This window comes from Petromyzon marinus, chromosome 79 (genome assembly GCF_048934315.1).
Source record: "Petromyzon marinus isolate PM22_M1 ecotype Great Lakes invasive population chromosome 79, UKy_Petmar_22M1.pri1.0, whole genome shotgun sequence".
In the NCBI taxonomy this organism is placed as follows: Eukaryota; Metazoa; Chordata; class Hyperoartia; order Petromyzontiformes; family Petromyzontidae; genus Petromyzon; species Petromyzon marinus.
In genome coordinates this window covers 20812751-20830250 of record NC_133745.1, presented here as the reverse complement: position 1 = coordinate 20830250, position 17500 = coordinate 20812751, and the positions used below count along the sequence as shown (strand labels likewise).

The 17500-nt window shown below is 53.7% G+C and overlaps 1 protein-coding gene across 1 annotated transcript in view; it reads right to left on the bottom strand.

The window, feature by feature from the left end:
* LOC116958557 (uncharacterized) overlaps positions 1 to 16839 on the bottom strand; it is a 183495-nt gene extending 166656 nt beyond the window's left edge. Inside the window, exons 1-2 of the mRNA XM_076057101.1 lie at positions 16576 to 16839; positions 15269 to 15433 (exon numbers count right to left, since the gene is read on the bottom strand). Coding sequence (XP_075913216.1) covers positions 15269 to 15433; positions 16576 to 16663 — 253 coding nt within the window. The 5' untranslated portion in view covers positions 16664 to 16839. The remainder of the gene's footprint in view (positions 1 to 15268; positions 15434 to 16575) is intronic.
* Positions 16840 to 17500: the final 661 nt, after the last annotated feature.

Sequence of the window (17500 nt, the reverse complement as noted above, 5' to 3'; positions counted from 1 at the left end):
TAGACAGTCTAGGTGACCTAGTCAGTCTAGGTGGTGTAGTCAGTCTGGGTGGTGTTGTCGGCCTGGGTGGTGTAGTCAGTCTAGGTGGTGTAGACAGTCTAGGTGGTGTAGTCAGTCTAGGTGGTGTAGTCGGCCTGCGTGGTGTAGTCAGTCTGGGTGGTGTAGACAGTCTAGGTGGTGTAGACAGTCTGGGTGGTGTTGTCGGTCTGGGTGGTGTAGACAGTCTAGGTGGTGTAGTCAGTCTAGGTGGTGTAGACAGTCTGGGTGGTGTAGTCGGTCTGGGTGGTGTAGTCAGTCTGGGTGGTGTAGTCAGTCTAGGTGGTGTAGTCAGTCTAGGTGGTGTAGTCAGTCTGGGTGGTGTAGTCAATCTAGGTGGTGTAGTCAGTCTAGGTGGTGTAGTCAGTCTGGGTGGTGTAGTCGGTCTAGGTGGTGTAGTCGGTCTGGGTGGTTTAGTCAGTCTAGGTGGTGTAGTCAGTCTAGGTGGTGTAGTCAGTCTGGGTGGTGTAGTCAGTCTGGGTGGTGTAGTCAGTCTAGGTGGAGTAGACAGTCTAGGCGGTGTAGACAGTCTAGGTGGTGTAGTCAGTCTAGGTGGTGTAGACAGTCTAGGTGGTGTAGTCAGTCTAGGTGGTGTAGTCAGTCTAGGTGGTGTAGTCAGTCTAGGTGGTGTAGTCAGTCTGGGTGGTGTAGTCAGTCTGGGTGGTGTAGTCAGTCTAGGTGGAGTAGACAGTCTAGGCGGTGTAGACAGTCTAGGTGGTGTAGTCAGTCTAGGTGGTGTAGACAGTCTAGGTGGTGTAGTCAGTCTAGGTGGTGTAGTCAGTCTAGGTGGTGTAGTCAGTCTAGGTGGTGTAGTCAGTCTAGGTGGTGTAGACAGTCTAGGTGGTGTAGTCAGTCTAGGTGGTGTAGACAGTCTAGGTGGGGTAGTCAGTCTAGGTGGTGTAGACAGTCTAGGTGGTGTAGTCAGTCTAGGTGGTGTAGACAGTCTGGGTGGTGTAGTCAGTCTAGGTGGTGTAGTCAGTCTGGGTGGTGTAGTCAGTCTAGGTGGTGTAGTCAGTCTAGGTGGTGTAGTCAGTCTAGGTGGTGCAGTCAGTCTAGGTGGTGTAGACAGTCTAGGTGGTGTAGACAGTCTGGGTGGTGTAGTCAGTCTAGGTGGTGTAGGCAGTCTAGGTGGTGTAGTCAGTCTAGGTGGTGTAGTCAGTCTAGGTGGTGTAGTCAGTCTAGGTGGTGTAGTCAGTCTAGGTGACCTAGTCAGTCTGGGTGGTGTAGTCAGTCTAGGTGGTGTAGTCAGTCTGGGTGGTGTAGTCGGCCTGGGTGGTGTAGACGGTCTGGGTGGTGTAGTCAGTCTAGGTAGTGTAGTCAGTCTAGGTGGTGTAGTCAGTCTGGGTGGTGTAGTCAGTCTAGGTGGTGTAGTCAGTCTGGGTGGTGTAGACAGTCTAGGTGGTGTAGTCAGTCTAGGTGGTGTAGTCAGTCTAGGTGGTGTAGTCAGTCTAGGTGGTGTAGACAGTCTAGGTGGTGTAGTCAGTCTAGGTGGTGTAGTCAGTCTAGGTGGTGTAGTCAGTCTAGGTGGTGTAGTCAGTCTAGGTGGTGTAGACAGTCTAGGTGGTGTAGTCAGTCTAGGTGGTGTAGACAGTCTAGGTGGTGTAGTCAGTCTAGGTGGTGTAGACAGTCTAGGTGGTGTAGTCAGTCTAGGTGGTGTAGACAGTCTAGGTGGTGTAGTCAGTCTAGGTGGTGTAGACAGTCTGGGTGGTGTAGTCAGTCTAGGTGGTGTAGTCAGTCTGGGTGGTGTAGTCAGTCTAGGTGGTGTAGTCAGTCTAGGTGGTGTAGTCAGTCTAGGTGGTGCAGTCAGTCTAGGTGGTGTAGACAGTCTAGGTGGTGTAGACAGTCTGGGTGGTGTAGTCAGTCTAGGTGGTGTAGTCAGTCTAGGTGGTGTAGTCAGTCTAGGTGGTGTAGTCAGTCTAGGTGGTGTAGTCAGTCTAGGTGGTGTAGTCAGTCTAGGTGGTGTAGTCAGTCTAGGTGACCTAGTCAGTCTGGGTGGTGTAGTCAGTCTAGGTGGTGTAGTCAGTCTGGGTGGTGTAGTCGGCCTGGGTGGTGTAGACGGTCTGGGTGGTGTAGTCAGTCTAGGTAGTGTAGTCAGTCTAGGTGGTGTAGTCAGTCTGGGTGGTGTAGTCAGTCTAGGTGGTGTAGTCAGTCTGGGTGGTGTAGACAGTCTAGGTGGTGTAGTCAGTCTGGGTGGTGTAGACAGTCTAGGTGGTGTAGTCAGTCTGGGTGGTGTAGTCGGTCTAGGTGGTGTAGACAGTCTAGGTGGTGTAGTCAGTCTAGGTGGTGTAGTCAATCTGGGTGGTGTAGACAGTCTAGGTGGTGTAGTCAGTCTGGGTGGTGTAGACAGTCTAGGTGGTGTAGTCAGTCTGGGTGGTGTAGTCGGTCTAGGTGGTGTAGACAGTCTAGGTGGTGTAGTCAGTCTAGGTGGTGTAGTCAGTCTGGGTGGTGTAGACAGTCTAGGTGGTGTAGTCAGTCTGGGTGGTGTAGACAGTCTAAGTGGTGTAGTCAGTCTAGGTGGTGTAGTCAGTCTAGGTGGTGTAGACAGTCTAGGTGGTGTAGTCAGTCTAGGTGGTGTAGTCAGTCTAGGTGGTGTAGACAGTCTAGGTGACCTAGTCAGTCTAGGTGGTGTAGTCAGTCTGGGTGGTGTAGTCGGCCTGGGTGGTGTAGTCAGTCTAGGTGGTGTAGACAGTCTAGGTGGTGTAGTCAGTCTAGGTGGTGTAGTCGGCCTGCGTGGTGTAGTCAGTCTGGGTGGTGTAGACAGTCTAGGTGGTGTAGACAGTCTGGGTGGTGTAGTCGGTCTGGGTGGTGTAGACAGTCTAGGTGGTGTAGTCAGTCTAGGTGGTGTAGACAGTCTGGGTGGTGTAGTCGGTCTGGGTGGTGTAGTCAGTCTGGGTGGTGTAGTCAGTCTAGGTGGTGTAGTCAGTCTAGGTGGTGTAGTCAGTCTGGGTGGTGTAGTCAGTCTAGGTGGTGTAGTCAGTCTAGGTGGTGTAGTCAGTCTGGGTGGTGTAGTCGGTCTAGGTGGTGTAGTCGGTCTGGGTGGTGTAGTCAGTCTAGGTGGTGTAGTCAGTCTAGGTGGTGTAGTCAGTCTGGGTGGTGTAGTCAGTCTGGGTGGTGTAGTCAGTCTAGGTGGAGTAGACAGTCTAGGCGGTGTAGACAGTCTAGGTGGTGTAGTCAGTCTAGGTGGTGTAGACAGTCTAGGTGGTGTAGTCAGTCTAGGTGGTGTAGACAGTCTGGGTGGTGTAGTCAGTCTAGGTGGTGTAGTCAGTCTGGGTGGTGTAGTCAGTCTAGGTGGTGTAGTCAGTCTAGGTGGTGTAGTCAGTCTAGGTGGTGCAGTCAGTCTAGGTGGTGTAGACAGTCTAGGTGGTGTAGACAGTCTGGGTGGTGTAGTCAGTCTAGGTGGTGTAGTCAGTCTAGGTGGTGTAGTCAGTCTAGGTGGTGTAGTCAGTCTAGGTGGTGTAGTCAGTCTAGGTGACCTAGTCAGTCTGGGTGGTGTAGTCAGTCTAGGTGGTGTAGTCAGTCTGGGTGGTGTAGTCGGCCTGGGTGGTGTAGACGGTCTGGGTGGTGTAGTCAGTCTAGGTAGTGTAGTCAGTCTAGGTGGTGTAGTCAGTCTGGGTGGTGTAGTCAGTCTAGGTGGTGTAGTCAGTCTGGGTGGTGTAGACAGTCTAGGTGGTGTAGTCAGTCTGGGTGGTGTAGACAGTCTAGGTGGTGTAGTCAGTCTGGGTGGTGTAGTCGGTCTAGGTGGTGTAGACAGTCTAGGTGGTGTAGTCAGTCTAGGTGGTGTAGTCAATCTGGGTGGTGTAGACAGTCTAGGTGGTGTAGTCAGTCTGGGTGGTGTAGACAGTCTAGGTGGTGTAGTCAGTCTGGGTGGTGTAGTCGGTCTAGGTGGTGTAGACAGTCTAGGTGGTGTAGTCAGTCTAGGTGGTGTAGTCAGTCTGGGTGGTGTAGACAGTCTAGGTGGTGTAGTCAGTCTGGGTGGTGTAGACAGTCTAAGTGGTGTAGTCAGTCTAGGTGGTGTAGTCAGTCTAGGTGGTGTAGACAGTCTAGGTGGTGTAGTCAGTCTAGGTGGTGTAGTCAGTCTAGGTGGTGTAGACAGTCTAGGTGACCTAGTCAGTCTAGGTGGTGTAGTCAGTCTGGGTGGTGTAGTCGGCCTGGGTGGTGTAGTCAGTCTAGGTGGTGTAGACAGTCTAGGTGGTGTAGTCAGTCTAGGTGGTGTAGTCGGCCTGCGTGGTGTAGTCAGTCTGGGTGGTGTAGACAGTCTAGGTGGTGTAGACAGTCTGGGTGGTGTAGTCGGTCTGGGTGGTGTAGACAGTCTAGGTGGTGTAGTCAGTCTAGGTGGTGTAGACAGTCTGGGTGGTGTAGTCGGTCTGGGTGGTGTAGTCAGTCTGGGTGGTGTAGTCAGTCTAGGTGGTGTAGTCAGTCTAGGTGGTGTAGTCAGTCTGGGTGGTGTAGTCAGTCTAGGTGGTGTAGTCAGTCTAGGTGGTGTAGTCAGTCTGGGTGGTGTAGTCGGTCTAGGTGGTGTAGTCGGTCTGGGTGGTGTAGTCAGTCTAGGTGGTGTAGTCAGTCTAGGTGGTGTAGTCAGTCTGGGTGGTGTAGTCAGTCTGGGTGGTGTAGTCAGTCTAGGTGGAGTAGACAGTCTAGGCGGTGTAGACAGTCTAGGTGGTGTAGTCAGTCTAGGTGGTGTAGACAGTCTAGGTGGTGTAGTCAGTCGAGGTGGTGTAGTCAGTCTAGGTGGTGTAGTCAGTCTAGGTGGTGTAGTCAGTCTGGGTGGTGTAGTCAGTCTGGGTGGTGTAGTCAGTCTAGGTGGAGTAGACAGTCTAGGCGGTGTAGACAGTCTAGGTGGTGTAGTCAGTCTAGGTGGTGTAGACAGTCTAGGTGGTGTAGTCAGTCTAGGTGGTGTAGTCAGTCTAGGTGGTGTAGTCAGTCTAGGTGGTGTAGTCAGTCTAGGTGGTGTAGACAGTCTAGGTGGTGTAGTCAGTCTAGGTGGTGTAGACAGTCTAGGTGGTGTAGTCAGTCTAGGTGGTGTAGACAGTCTAGGTGGTGTAGTCAGTCTAGGTGGTGTAGACAGTCTGGGTGGTGTAGTCAGTCTAGGTGGTGTAGTCAGTCTGGGTGGTGTAGTCAGTCTAGGTGGTGTAGTCAGTCTAGGTGGTGTAGTCAGTCTAGGTGGTGCAGTCAGTCTAGGTGGTGTAGACAGTCTGGGTGGTGTAGTCAGTCTAGGTGGTGTAGTCAGTCTAGGTGGTGTAGTCAGTCTAGGTGGTGTAGTCAGTCTAGGTGGTGTAGTCAGTCTAGGTGGTGTAGTCAGTCTAGGTGGTGTAGTCAGTCTAGGTGACCTAGTCAGTCTGGGTGGTGTAGTCAGTCTAGGTGGTGTAGTCAGTCTGGGTGGTGTAGTCGGCCTGGGTGGTGTAGACGGTCTGGGTGGTGTAGTCAGTCTAGGTAGTGTAGTCAGTCTAGGTGGTGTAGTCAGTCTGGGTGGTGTAGTCAGTCTAGGTGGTGTAGTCAGTCTGGGTGGTGTAGACAGTCTAGGTGGTGTAGTCAGTCTGGGTGGTGTAGACAGTCTAGGTGGTGTAGTCAGTCTGGGTGGTGTAGTCGGTCTAGGTGGTGTAGACAGTCTAGGTGGTGTAGTCAGTCTAGGTGGTGTAGTCAATCTGGGTGGTGTAGACAGTCTAGGTGGTGTAGTCAGTCTGGGTGGTGTAGACAGTCTAGGTGGTGTAGTCAGTCTGGGTGGTGTAGTCGGTCTAGGTGGTGTAGACAGTCTAGGTGGTGTAGTCAGTCTGGGTTGGTGTAGTCAGTCTGGGTTGGTGTAGTCAGTCTGGGTGGTGTAGTCAGTCTGGGTGGTGTAGTCAGTCTAGGTGGTGTAGTCAGTCTAGGTGGTGTAGTCAGTCTGGGTGGTGTAGTCAGTCTAGGTGGTGTAGTCAGTCTAGGTGGTGTAGTCAGTCTGGGTGGTGTAGTCGGTCTAGGTGGTGTAGTCGGTCTGGGTGGTGTAGTCAGTCTAGGTGGTGTAGTCAGTCTAGGTGGTGTAGTCAGTCTGGGTGGTGTAGTCAGTCTGGGTGGTGTAGTCAGTCTAGGTGGAGTAGACAGTCTAGGCGGTGTAGACAGTCTAGGTGGTGTAGTCAGTCTAGGTGGTGTAGACAGTCTAGGTGGTGTAGTCAGTCTAGGTGGTGTAGTCAGTCTAGGTGGTGTAGTCAGTCTAGGTGGTGTAGTCAGTCTAGGTGGTGTAGACAGTCTAGGTGGTGTAGTCAGTCTAGGTGGTGTAGACAGTCTAGGTGGTGTAGTCAGTCTAGGTGGTGTAGACAGTCTAGGTGGTGTAGTCAGTCTAGGTGGTGTAGACAGTCTGGGTGGTGTAGTCAGTCTAGGTGGTGTAGTCAGTCTGGGTGGTGTAGTCAGTCTAGGTGGTGTAGTCAGTCTAGGTGGTGTAGTCAGTCTAGGTGGTGCAGTCAGTCTAGGTGGTGTAGACAGTCTAGGTGGTGTAGACAGTCTGGGTGGTGTAGTCAGTCTAGGTGGTGTAGTCAGTCTAGGTGGTGTAGTCAGTCTAGGTGGTGTAGTCAGTCTAGGTGGTGTAGTCAGTCTAGGTGGTGTAGTCAGTCTAGGTGACCTAGTCAGTCTGGGTGGTGTAGTCAGTCTAGGTGGTGTAGTCAGTCTGGGTGGTGTAGTCGGCCTGGGTGGTGTAGACGGTCTGGGTGGTGTAGTCAGTCTAGGTAGTGTAGTCAGTCTAGGTGGTGTAGTCAGTCTGGGTGGTGTAGTCAGTCTAGGTGGTGTAGTCAGTCTGGGTGGTGTAGACAGTCTAGGTGGTGTAGTCAGTCTGGGTGGTGTAGACAGTCTAGGTGGTGTAGTCAGTCTGGGTGGTGTAGTCGGTCTAGGTGGTGTAGACAGTCTAGGTGGTGTAGTCAGTCTAGGTGGTGTAGTCAATCTGGGTGGTGTAGACAGTCTAGGTGGTGTAGTCAGTCTGGGTGGTGTAGACAGTCTAGGTGGTGTAGTCAGTCTGGGTGGTGTAGTCGGTCTAGGTGGTGTAGACAGTCTAGGTGGTGTAGTCAGTCTAGGTGGTGTAGTCAGTCTGGGTGGTGTAGACAGTCTAGGTGGTGTAGTCAGTCTGGGTGGTGTAGACAGTCTAGGTGGTGTAGTCAGTCTAGGTGGTGTAGTCAGTCTAGGTGGTGTAGACAGTCTAGGTGGTGTAGTCAGTCTAGGTGGTGTAGTCAGTCTAGGTGGTGTAGACAGTCTAGGTGACCTAGTCAGTCTAGGTGGTGTAGTCAGTTTGGGTGGTGTAGTCGGCCTGGGTGGTGTAGTCAGTCTAGGTGGTGTAGACAGTCTAGGTGGTGTAGTCAGTCTAGGTGGTGTAGTCGGCCTGCGTGGTGTAGTCAGTCTGGGTGGTGTAGACAGTCTAGGTGGTGTAGACAGTCTGGGTGGTGTAGTCGGTCTGGGTGGTGTAGACAGTCTAGGTGGTGTAGACAGTCTAGGTGGTGTAGTCAGTCTAGGTGGTGTAGTCAGTCTGGGTGGTGTAGTCAGTCTAGGTGGTGTAGTCAGTCTAGGTGATGTAGTCAGTCTAGGTGGTGTAGACAGTCTAGGTGATGTATTCAGTCTAGGTGGTGTAGTCAGTCTGGGTGGTGTAGACAGTCTAGGTGGTGTAGTCAGTCTAGGTGGTGTAGTCAGTCTAGGTGGTGTAGTCAGTCTAGGTGGTGTAGTCAGTCTAGGTGGTGTAGACAGTCTAGGTGGTGTAGTCAGTCTAGGTGGTGTAGACAGTCTAGGTGGTGTAGTCAGTCTAGGTGGTGTAGTCAGTCTAGGTGGTGTAGTCAGTCTAGGTGGTGTAGATAGTCTAGGTGACCTAGTCAGTCTAGGTGGTGTAGACAGTCTAGGTGACCTAGTCAGTCTGGGTGGTGTAGACAGTCTAGGTGGTGTAGACAGTCTAGGTGGTGTAGACAGTTTGGGTGTTGTAGACAGTCTGGGTGGTGTAGACGGTCTGGGTGGTGTAGTCAGTCTGGGTTGGTGTAGTCAGTCTAGGTGGTGTAGTCAGTCTGGGTGGTGTAGACAGTCTGGGTGGTGTAGACGGTCTGGGTGGTGTAGACAGTCTAGGCGGTGTAGACAGTCTGGGTTAGTGTAGTCAGTCTAGGTGGTGTAGTCAGTCTGGGTGGTGTAGACGGTCTGGGTGGTGTAGACAGTCTGGGTGGTGTAGACGGTCTGGGTTAGTGTAGTCAGTCTAGGTGGTGTAGTCAGTCTGGGTTGGTGTAGTCGGTCTAGGTGGTGCAGTCAGTCTAGGTGGTGTAGTCAGTCTAGGTGGTGTAGTCAGTCTAGGTGGTGTAGTCGGTCTGGGTGGTGTAGTCGGTCTAGGTGGTGTAGTCAGTCTGGGTGGTGTAGTCGGTCTGGGTGGTGTAGTCAGTCTAGGTGGTGTAGTCAGTCTAGGTGGTGTAGACAGTCTAGGTGGTGTAGACAGTCTAGGTGGTGTAGTCAGTTTAGGTGGTGTAGTCAGTCTGGGTGGTGTAGTCGGTCTGGGTGGTGTAGTCAGTCTAGGTGGTGTAGTCAGTCTAGGTGGTGTAGTCAGTCTAGGTGGTGTAGTCAGTCTGGGTGGTGTAGTCAGTCTAGGTGGTGTAGACAGTCTAGGTGGTGTAGACAGTCTAGGTGGTGTAGTCAGTCTAGGTGGTGTAGTCAGTCTAGGTGGTGTAGTCAGTCTAGGTGGTGTAGTCAGTCTAGGTGGTGTAGACAGTCTAGGTGGTGTAGACAGTCTAGGTGGTGTAGTCAGTCTAGGTGGTGTAGACAGTCTGGGTGGTGTAGTCAGTCTAGGTGGTGTAGACAGTCTAGGTGGTGTAGTCAGTCTAGGTGGTGTAGACAGTCTGGGTGGTGTAGTCAGTCTAGGTGGTGTAGTCAGTCTGGGTGGTGTAGTCGGTCTAGGTGGTGTAGTCAGTCTAGGTGGTGTAGTCAGTCTGGGTGGTGTAGTCGGTCTAGGTGGTGTAGTCAGTCTGGGTGGTGTAGACAGTCTAGGTGACCTAGTCAGTCTGGGTGGTGTAGACAGTCTAGGTGGTGTAGACAGTCTAGGTGGTGTAGACAGTTTGGGTGTTGTAGACAGTCTGGGTGGTGTAGACGGTCTGGGTGGTGTAGTCAGTCTGGGTTGGTGTAGTCAGTCTAGGTGGTGTAGTCAGTCTGGGTGGTGTAGACAGTCTGGGTGGTGTAGACGGTCTGGGTGGTGTAGACAGTCTAGGCGGTGTAGACAGTCTGGGTTAGTGTAGTCAGTCTAGGTGGTGTAGTCAGTCTGGGTGGTGTAGACGGTCTGGGTGGTGTAGACAGTCTGGGTGGTGTAGACGGTCTGGGTTAGTGTAGTCAGTCTAGGTGGTGTAGTCAGTCTGGGTTGGTGTAGTCGGTCTAGGTGGTGCAGTCAGTCTAGGTGGTGTAGTCAGTCTAGGTGGTGTAGTCAGTCTAGGTGGTGTAGTCGGTCTGGGTGGTGTAGTCGGTCTAGGTGGTGTAGTCAGTCTGGGTGGTGTAGTCGGTCTGGGTGGTGTAGTCAGTCTAGGTGGTGTAGTCAGTCTAGGTGGTGTAGACAGTCTAGGTGGTGTAGACAGTCTAGGTGGTGTAGTCAGTTTAGGTGGTGTAGTCAGTCTGGGTGGTGTAGTCGGTCTGGGTGGTGTAGTCAGTCTAGGTGGTGTAGTCAGTCTAGGTGGTGTAGTCAGTCTAGGTGGTGTAGTCAGTCTGGGTGGTGTAGTCAGTCTAGGTGGTGTAGACAGTCTAGGTGGTGTAGACAGTCTAGGTGGTGTAGTCAGTCTAGGTGGTGTAGTCAGTCTAGGTGGTGTAGTCAGTCTAGGTGGTGTAGTCAGTCTAGGTGGTGTAGACAGTCTAGGTGGTGTAGACAGTCTAGGTGGTGTAGTCAGTCTAGGTGGTGTAGACAGTCTGGGTGGTGTAGTCAGTCTAGGTGGTGTAGACAGTCTAGGTGGTGTAGTCAGTCTAGGTGGTGTAGACAGTCTGGGTGGTGTAGTCAGTCTAGGTGGTGTAGTCAGTCTGGGTGGTGTAGTCGGTCTAGGTGGTGTAGTCAGTCTAGGTGGTGTAGTCAGTCTGGGTGGTGTAGTCGGTCTAGGTGGTGTAGTCAGTCTGGGTGGTGTAGACAGTCTAGGTGGTGTAGTCAGTCTAGGTGGTGTAGTCGGTCTGGGTGGTGTAGTCAGTCTAGGTGGTGTAGTCAGTCTGGGTGGTGTAGTCAGTCTAGGTGGTGTAGTCAGTCTGGGTGGTGTAGACAGTCTGGGTGGTGTAGACAGTCTGGGTGGTGTAGACGGTCTGGGTTAGTGTAGTCAGTCTAGGTGGTGTAGTCAGTCTGGGTTGGTGTAGTCGGTCTAGGTGGTGTAGTCAGTCTAGGTGGTGTAGTCAGTCTAGGTGGTGTAGTCAGTCTAGGTGGTGTAGTCGGTCTGGGTGGTGTAGTCGGTCTAGGTGGTGTAGTCAGTCTGGGTGGTGTAGTCGGTCTGGGTGGTGTAGTCAGTCTAGGTGGTGTAGTCAGTCTAGGTGGTGTAGACAGACTAGGTGGTGTAGACAGTCTAGGTGGTGTAGTCAGTTTAGGTGGTGTAGTCAGTCTGGGTGGTGTAGTCGGTCTGGGTGGTGTAGTCAGTCTAGGTGGTGTAGTCAGTCTAGGTGGTGTAGTCAGTCTAGGTGGTGTAGTCAGTCTGGGTGGTGTAGTCAGTCTAGGTGGTGTAGACAGTCTAGGTGGTGTAGACAGTCTAGGTGGTGTAGTCAGTCTAGGTGGTGTAGTCAGTCTAGGTGGTGTAGTCAGTCTAGGTGGTGTAGTCAGTCTAGGTGGTGTAGACAGTCTAGGTGGTGTAGACAGTCTAGGTGGTGTAGTCAGTCTAGGTGGTGTAGACAGTCTGGGTGGTGTAGTCAGTCTAGGTGGTGTAGACAGTCTAGGTGGTGTAGTCAGTCTGGGTGGTGTAGACAGTCTAGGTGGTGTAGTCAGTCTAGGTGGTGTAGTCGGTCTGGGTGGTGTAGTCAGTCTAGGTGGTGTAGTCAGTCTAGGTGGTGTAGACAGTCTGGGTGGTGTAGACGGTCTGGGTGGTGTAGTCAGTCTGGGTGGTGTAGTCAGTCTAGGTGGTGTAGTCAGTCTGGGTGGTGTAGTCAGTCTAGGTGGTGTAGTCAGTCTGGGTGGTGTAGACAGTCTGGGTGGTGTAGACAGTCTGGGTGGTGTAGACGGTCTGGGTTAGTGTAGTCAGTCTAGGTGGTGTAGTCAGTCTGGGTTGGTGTAGTCGGTCTAGGTGGTGTAGTCAGTCTAGGTGGTGTAGTCAGTCTAGGTGGTGTAGTCAGTCTAGGTGGTGTAGTCGGTCTGGGTGGTGTAGTCGGTCTAGGTGGTGTAGTCAGTCTGGGTGGTGTAGTCGGTCTGGGTGGTGTAGTCAGTCTAGGTGGTGTAGTCAGTCTAGGTGGTGTAGACAGACTAGGTGGTGTAGACAGTCTAGGTGGTGTAGTCAGTTTAGGTGGTGTAGTCAGTCTGGGTGGTGTAGTCGGTCTGGGTGGTGTAGTCAGTCTAGGTGGTGTAGTCAGTCTAGGTGGTGTAGTCAGTCTAGGTGGTGTAGTCAGTCTGGGTGGTGTAGTCAGTCTAGGTGGTGTAGACAGTCTAGGTGGTGTAGACAGTCTAGGTGGTGTAGTCAGTCTAGGTGGTGTAGTCAGTCTAGGTGGTGTAGTCAGTCTAGGTGGTGTAGTCAGTCTAGGTGGTGTAGACAGTCTAGGTGGTGTAGACAGTCTAGGTGGTGTAGTCAGTCTAGGTGGTGTAGACAGTCTGGGTGGTGTAGTCAGTCTAGGTGGTGTAGACAGTCTAGGTGGTGTAGTCAGTCTAGGTGGTGTAGACAGTCTGGGTGGTGTAGTCAGTCTAGGTGGTGTAGTCAGTCTGGGTGGTGTAGTCGGTCTAGGTGGTGTAGTCAGTCTAGGTGGTGTAGTCAGTCTGGGTGGTGTAGTCGGTCTAGGTGGTGTAGTCAGTCTGGGTGGTGTAGACAGTCTAGGTGGTGTAGTCAGTCTAGGTGGTGTAGTCGGTCTGGGTGGTGTAGTCAGTCTAGGTGGTGTAGACAGTCTGGGTGGTGTAGACGGTCTGGGTGGTGTAGTCAGTCTGGGTGGTGTAGTCAGTCTGGGTTGGTGTAGTCAGTCTGGGTGGTGTAGTCAGTCTGGGTGGTGTAGACAGTCTGGGTGGTGTAGTCAGTCTGGGTGGTGTAGTCAGTCTGGGTTGGTGTAGTCAGTCTAGGTGGTGTAGACAGTCTAGGTGGTGTAGTCAGTTTAGGTGGTGTAGTCAGTCTGGGTGGTGTAGTCGGTCTGGGTGGTGTAGTCAGTCTAGGTGGTGTAGTCAGTCTAGGTGGTGTAGTCAGTCTAGGTGGTGTAGTCAGTCTGGGTGGTGTAGTCAGTCTAGGTGGTGTAGACAGTCTAGGTGGTGTAGACAGTCTAGGTGGTGTAGTCAGTCTAGGTGGTGTAGTCAGTCTAGGTGGTGTAGTCAGTCTAGGTGGTGTAGTCAGTCTAGGTGGTGTAGACAGTCTAGGTGGTGTAGACAGTCTAGGTGGTGTAGTCAGTCTAGGTGGTGTAGACAGTCTGGGTGGTGTAGTCAGTCTAGGTGGTGTAGACAGTCTAGGTGGTGTAGTCAGTCTGGGTGGTGTAGACAGTCTAGGTGGTGTAGTCAGTCTAGGTGGTGTAGTCGGTCTGGGTGGTGTAGTCAGTCTAGGTGGTGTAGTCAGTCTAGGTGGTGTAGACAGTCTGGGTGGTGTAGACGGTCTGGGTGGTGTAGTCAGTCTGGGTGGTGTAGTCAGTCTAGGTGGTGTAGTCAGTCTGGGTGGTGTAGTCAGTCTAGGTGGTGTAGTCAGTCTGGGTGGTGTAGACAGTCTGGGTGGTGTAGACAGTCTGGGTGGTGTAGACGGTCTGGGTTAGTGTAGTCAGTCTAGGTGGTGTAGTCAGTCTGGGTTGGTGTAGTCGGTCTAGGTGGTGTAGTCAGTCTAGCTGGTGTAGTCAGTCTAGGTGGTGTAGTCAGTCTAGGTGGTGTAGTCGGTCTGGGTGGTGTAGTCGGTCTAGGTGGTGTAGTCAGTCTGGGTGGTGTAGTCGGTCTGGGTGGTGTAGTCAGTCTAGGTGGTGTAGTCAGTCTAGGTGGTGTAGACAGACTAGGTGGTGTAGACAGTCTAGGTGGTGTAGTCAGTTTAGGTGGTGTAGTCAGTCTGGGTGGTGTAGTCGGTCTGGGTGGTGTAGTCAGTCTAGGTGGTGTAGTCAGTCTAGGTGGTGTAGTCAGTCTAGGTGGTGTAGTCAGTCTGGGTGGTGTAGTCAGTCTAGGTGGTGTAGACAGTCTAGGTGGTGTAGACAGTCTAGGTGGTGTAGTCAGTCTAGGTGGTGTAGTCAGTCTAGGTGGTGTAGTCAGTCTAGGTGGTGTAGTCAGTCTAGGTGGTGTAGACAGTCTAGGTGGTGTAGACAGTCTAGGTGGTGTAGTCAGTCTAGGTGGTGTAGACAGTCTGGGTGGTGTAGTCAGTCTAGGTGGTGTAGACAGTCTAGGTGGTGTAGTCAGTCTAGGTGGTGTAGACAGTCTGGGTGGTGTAGTCAGTCTAGGTGGTGTAGTCAGTCTGGGTGGTGTAGTCGGTCTAGGTGGTGTAGTCAGTCTAGGTGGTGTAGTCAGTCTGGGTGGTGTAGTCGGTCTAGGTGGTGTAGTCAGTCTGGGTGGTGTAGACAGTCTAGGTGGTGTAGTCAGTCTAGGTGGTGTAGTCGGTCTGGGTGGTGTAGTCAGTCTAGGTGGTGTAGACAGTCTGGGTGGTGTAGACGGTCTGGGTTGGTGTAGTCAGTCTAGGTGGTGTAGTCAGTCTGGGTTGGTGTAGTCAGTCTAGGTGGTGTAGTCAGTCTGGGTGGTGTAGTCAGTCTAGGTGGTGTAGTCAGTCTGGGTGGTGTAGTCAGTCTGGGTGGTGTAGTCAGTCTAGGTGGTGTAGTCAGTCTGGGTTGGTGTAGTCAGTCTAGGTGGTGTAGTCAGTCTGGGTGGTGTAGTCGGCCTGGGTGGTGTAGTCGGCCTGGGTGGTGTAGTCAGTCTGGGTGGTGTAGTCAGTCTAGGTGGTGTAGTCAGTCTAGGTGGTGTAGTCAGTCTAGGTGGTGTAGTCAGTCTAGGTGGTGTAGTCAGTCTGGGTGGTGTAGTCAGTCTGGGTTGGTGTAGTCAGTCTAGGTGGTGTAGTCGGTCTGGGTGGTGTAGTCAGTCTGGGTGGTGTAGTCAGTCTGGGTGGTGTAGTCAGTCTGGGTGGTGTAGACAGTCTAGGTGGTGTAGTCGGTCTGGGTGGTGTAGTCAGTCTGGGTGGTGTAGACAGTCTGGGTGGTGTAGTCGGTCTGGGTGGTGTAGTCAGTCTGGGTGGTGTAGTCAGTCTAGGTGGTGTAGTCAGTCTAGGTGGTGTAGACAGTCTAGGTGGTGTAGTCAGTCTGGGTGGTGTAGACAGTCTGGGTGGTGTAGTCAGTCTAGGTGGTGTAGTCAGTCTGGGTGGTGTAGACAGTCTAGGTGGTGTAGTCAGTCTGGGTGGTGTAGTCAGTCTAGGTGGTGTAGTCGGTCTGGGTGGTGTAGTCAGTCTGGGTGGTGTAGTCGGCCTGGGTGGTGTAGTCAGTCTAGGTGGTGTAGTCAGTCTAGGTGGTGTAGTCAGTCTAGGTGGTGTAGTCGGTCTGGGTGGTGTAGTCAGTCTGGGTGGTGTAGTCGGTCTAGGTGGTGTAGTCAGTCTAGGTGGTGTAGTCAGTCTAGGTGATGTAGACAGTCTAGGTGGTGTAGTCAGTCTGGGTGGTGTAGACAGTCTGGGTGGTGTAGTCAGTCTGGGTGGTGTAGTCGGTCTGGGTGGTGTAGTCAGTCTGGGTGGTGTAGTCGGTCTAGGTGGTGTAGTCAGTCTAGGTGGTGTAGTCAGTCTAGGTGGTGTAGTCAGTCTGGGTGGTGTAGTCAGTCTAGGTGGTGTAGTCAGTCTAGGTAGTGTAGTCAGTCTAGGTGGTGTAGTCAGTCTTGGTGGTGTAGACAGTCTAGGTGGTGTAGTCAGTCTAGGTGGTGTAGTCAGTCTAGGTGGTGTAGTCAGTCTGGGTGGTGTAGTCAGTCTAGGTGGTGTAGTCAGTCTAGGTAGTGTAGTCAGTCTAGGTGGTGTAGTCAGTCTTGGTGGTGTAGACAGTCTAGGTGGTGTAGTCAGTCTAGGTGGTGTAGTCAGTCTAGGTGGTGTAGTCGGTCTGGGTGGTGTAGTCAGTCTAGGTGGTGTATACAGTCTGGGTTGGTGTAGTCAGTCTGGGTGGTGTAGTCGGCCTGGGTGGTGTTGGCCCGGCCTCTCACCGCCGCCGCTACAGATGAGCGGCACCGTGACAGCACCACCACCACCGGCACCGGCGGTGCCGCCGGTGGTCCAAGCCGCGGCCAGCAGCTGCCCCGTGGCCTCCACGCTGCCCTGGGGGCCCACAAAGTCGTCAGCCTGCACTCGGTTCATGTTGCCGCACAGACCTGGGGTGGTGGTGGGGGGGTGGTGGGGGGAGTGGTGGGGGGGGGGGGGTGGTGGGGGGAGTGGTGGGGGGCAGCACAGAGGAAGCCCTCGGTGACCTCACCGCCCCCCGTGACCTCACCAGGCCCCGTGATGACGTCACACACACACACCGTGACATCAATATTCGCCGGGAGACACCCGGGGTGGATTTTGGGAGACATCGGGACTCATTTGGAGACACGGGGAGACACTGGGAGACACGGGGACACACGTGGAGACACTGGGAGACACGGGGAGACACTGGGAGACACTGGGAGACACGGGGAGACACGGAGAGACACTGGGAGATACGGGGAGACACGGGGAGACACTGAGAGACACGGGGACACACGTGGAGACACTGGGAGACACGGGGAGACAATGGGAGACACGGGGACACACGTGGAGACACTGGGAGACACGGGGAGACACGCGGAGACACTGGGAGACACGGGGAGACACTGGGAGACACTGGGAGACACGGGGAGACACGTGGAGACAATGGGAGACACGGGGAGACACTGGGAGACACGGGGACACACGTGGAGACACTGGGAGATACGGGGAGACACGGGGAGACACTGAGAGACACGGGGACACACGTGGAGACACTGGGAGACACGGGGAGACACTGGGAGACACGGGGACACACGTGGAGACACTGGGAGACACGGGGAGACACGCGGAGACACTGGGAGACACGGGGAGACACTGGGAGACACTGGGAGACACGGGGAGACACGTGGAGACAATGGGAGACACGGGGAGACACGGGGAGACACGGGGACACACCTGGAGACACGGGGAGACACTGGGAGACACAGGGAGACACGGGGAGACACGGGGAGAGCCGTGTGTGTGTGAGACACGGGGAGACACTGAAAGACACGGGGAGACAGACACGGGGGTAGCCGTGTGTGTTTGTGTGTCACGGGCTAGACCCCCCAGAGACACACACACAGACACACACAGACACACACAGACACACACACACAGACACACACACAGAGACACACACACAGACACACACACACAGACACACACACACACAGACACACACACACACAGTCACACACAGACACACACACAGGCACACACACACAGCTGGCTGGAGGCGCCCTACCCTTGAGTTGGCCCTGCATGGCGCCCTGCACCGTGACGTACACCTCCATCCCGACGTGGAACTTCACCTGCACCTGCAATCCCAGCATGCTGCTGAGCAGCTGCAGGGAGCCGCCAGTCTGCACGTACAGCGTGACCACATCTGGGGGAGGGCGAGCAAGCACAGACAAAGGTCGCACAGGTAGACTTCGAAAGACTCTTCGGGGCAAGTGCTGTTAGTGAGCAGCAGCAGACACTCACTCAGCCACTCACTCAGCTACTCACTCACTCAGCCACTCACTCAGCCACTCACCCACTCACTCACTCAGCCACACACTCAGCCACTCACTCACTCAGCCACTCACTCAGCCACTCACTCAGCCACTCACCCACTCACTCAGACACTCACTCAGCCACTCACCCACTCAGCCACTCACTCAGCCACTCACTCAGCCACTCACCCCTCACTCAGCCACTCACCCACTCATTCACTCAGCCACTCACTCAGCCACTCACTCAGCCACTCACTCATTCAGCCACTCACTAACTCAGCCACTCACCCACTCCCTCAGCCACTCACCCACTCACTCACTCAGCCACTCACTCAGCCACTCACTCACCCACTCACTCAGCCACTCACTCAGCCACTCACTCAGCCACTCACCCACTCACTCACTCAGCCACTCACTCACTCACTCAGCCACTCACCCACCCACTCACTCAGCCACTCACCCACCCAGTCACTCAGGCACTCACTCACCCACTCACCCACTCAGCCACTCAATAACCTACTCACCCACCCACTCACTCACTCAGCCACTCACCCACTCACCCACTCACTCACTCAGTCACTCACTCACTCACCCACTCACCCACCCACCCACTCACCCACCCACCTACTCACACACTCGCCCACTCATTCACCTCCTGCACCTAGCCTGGCACAG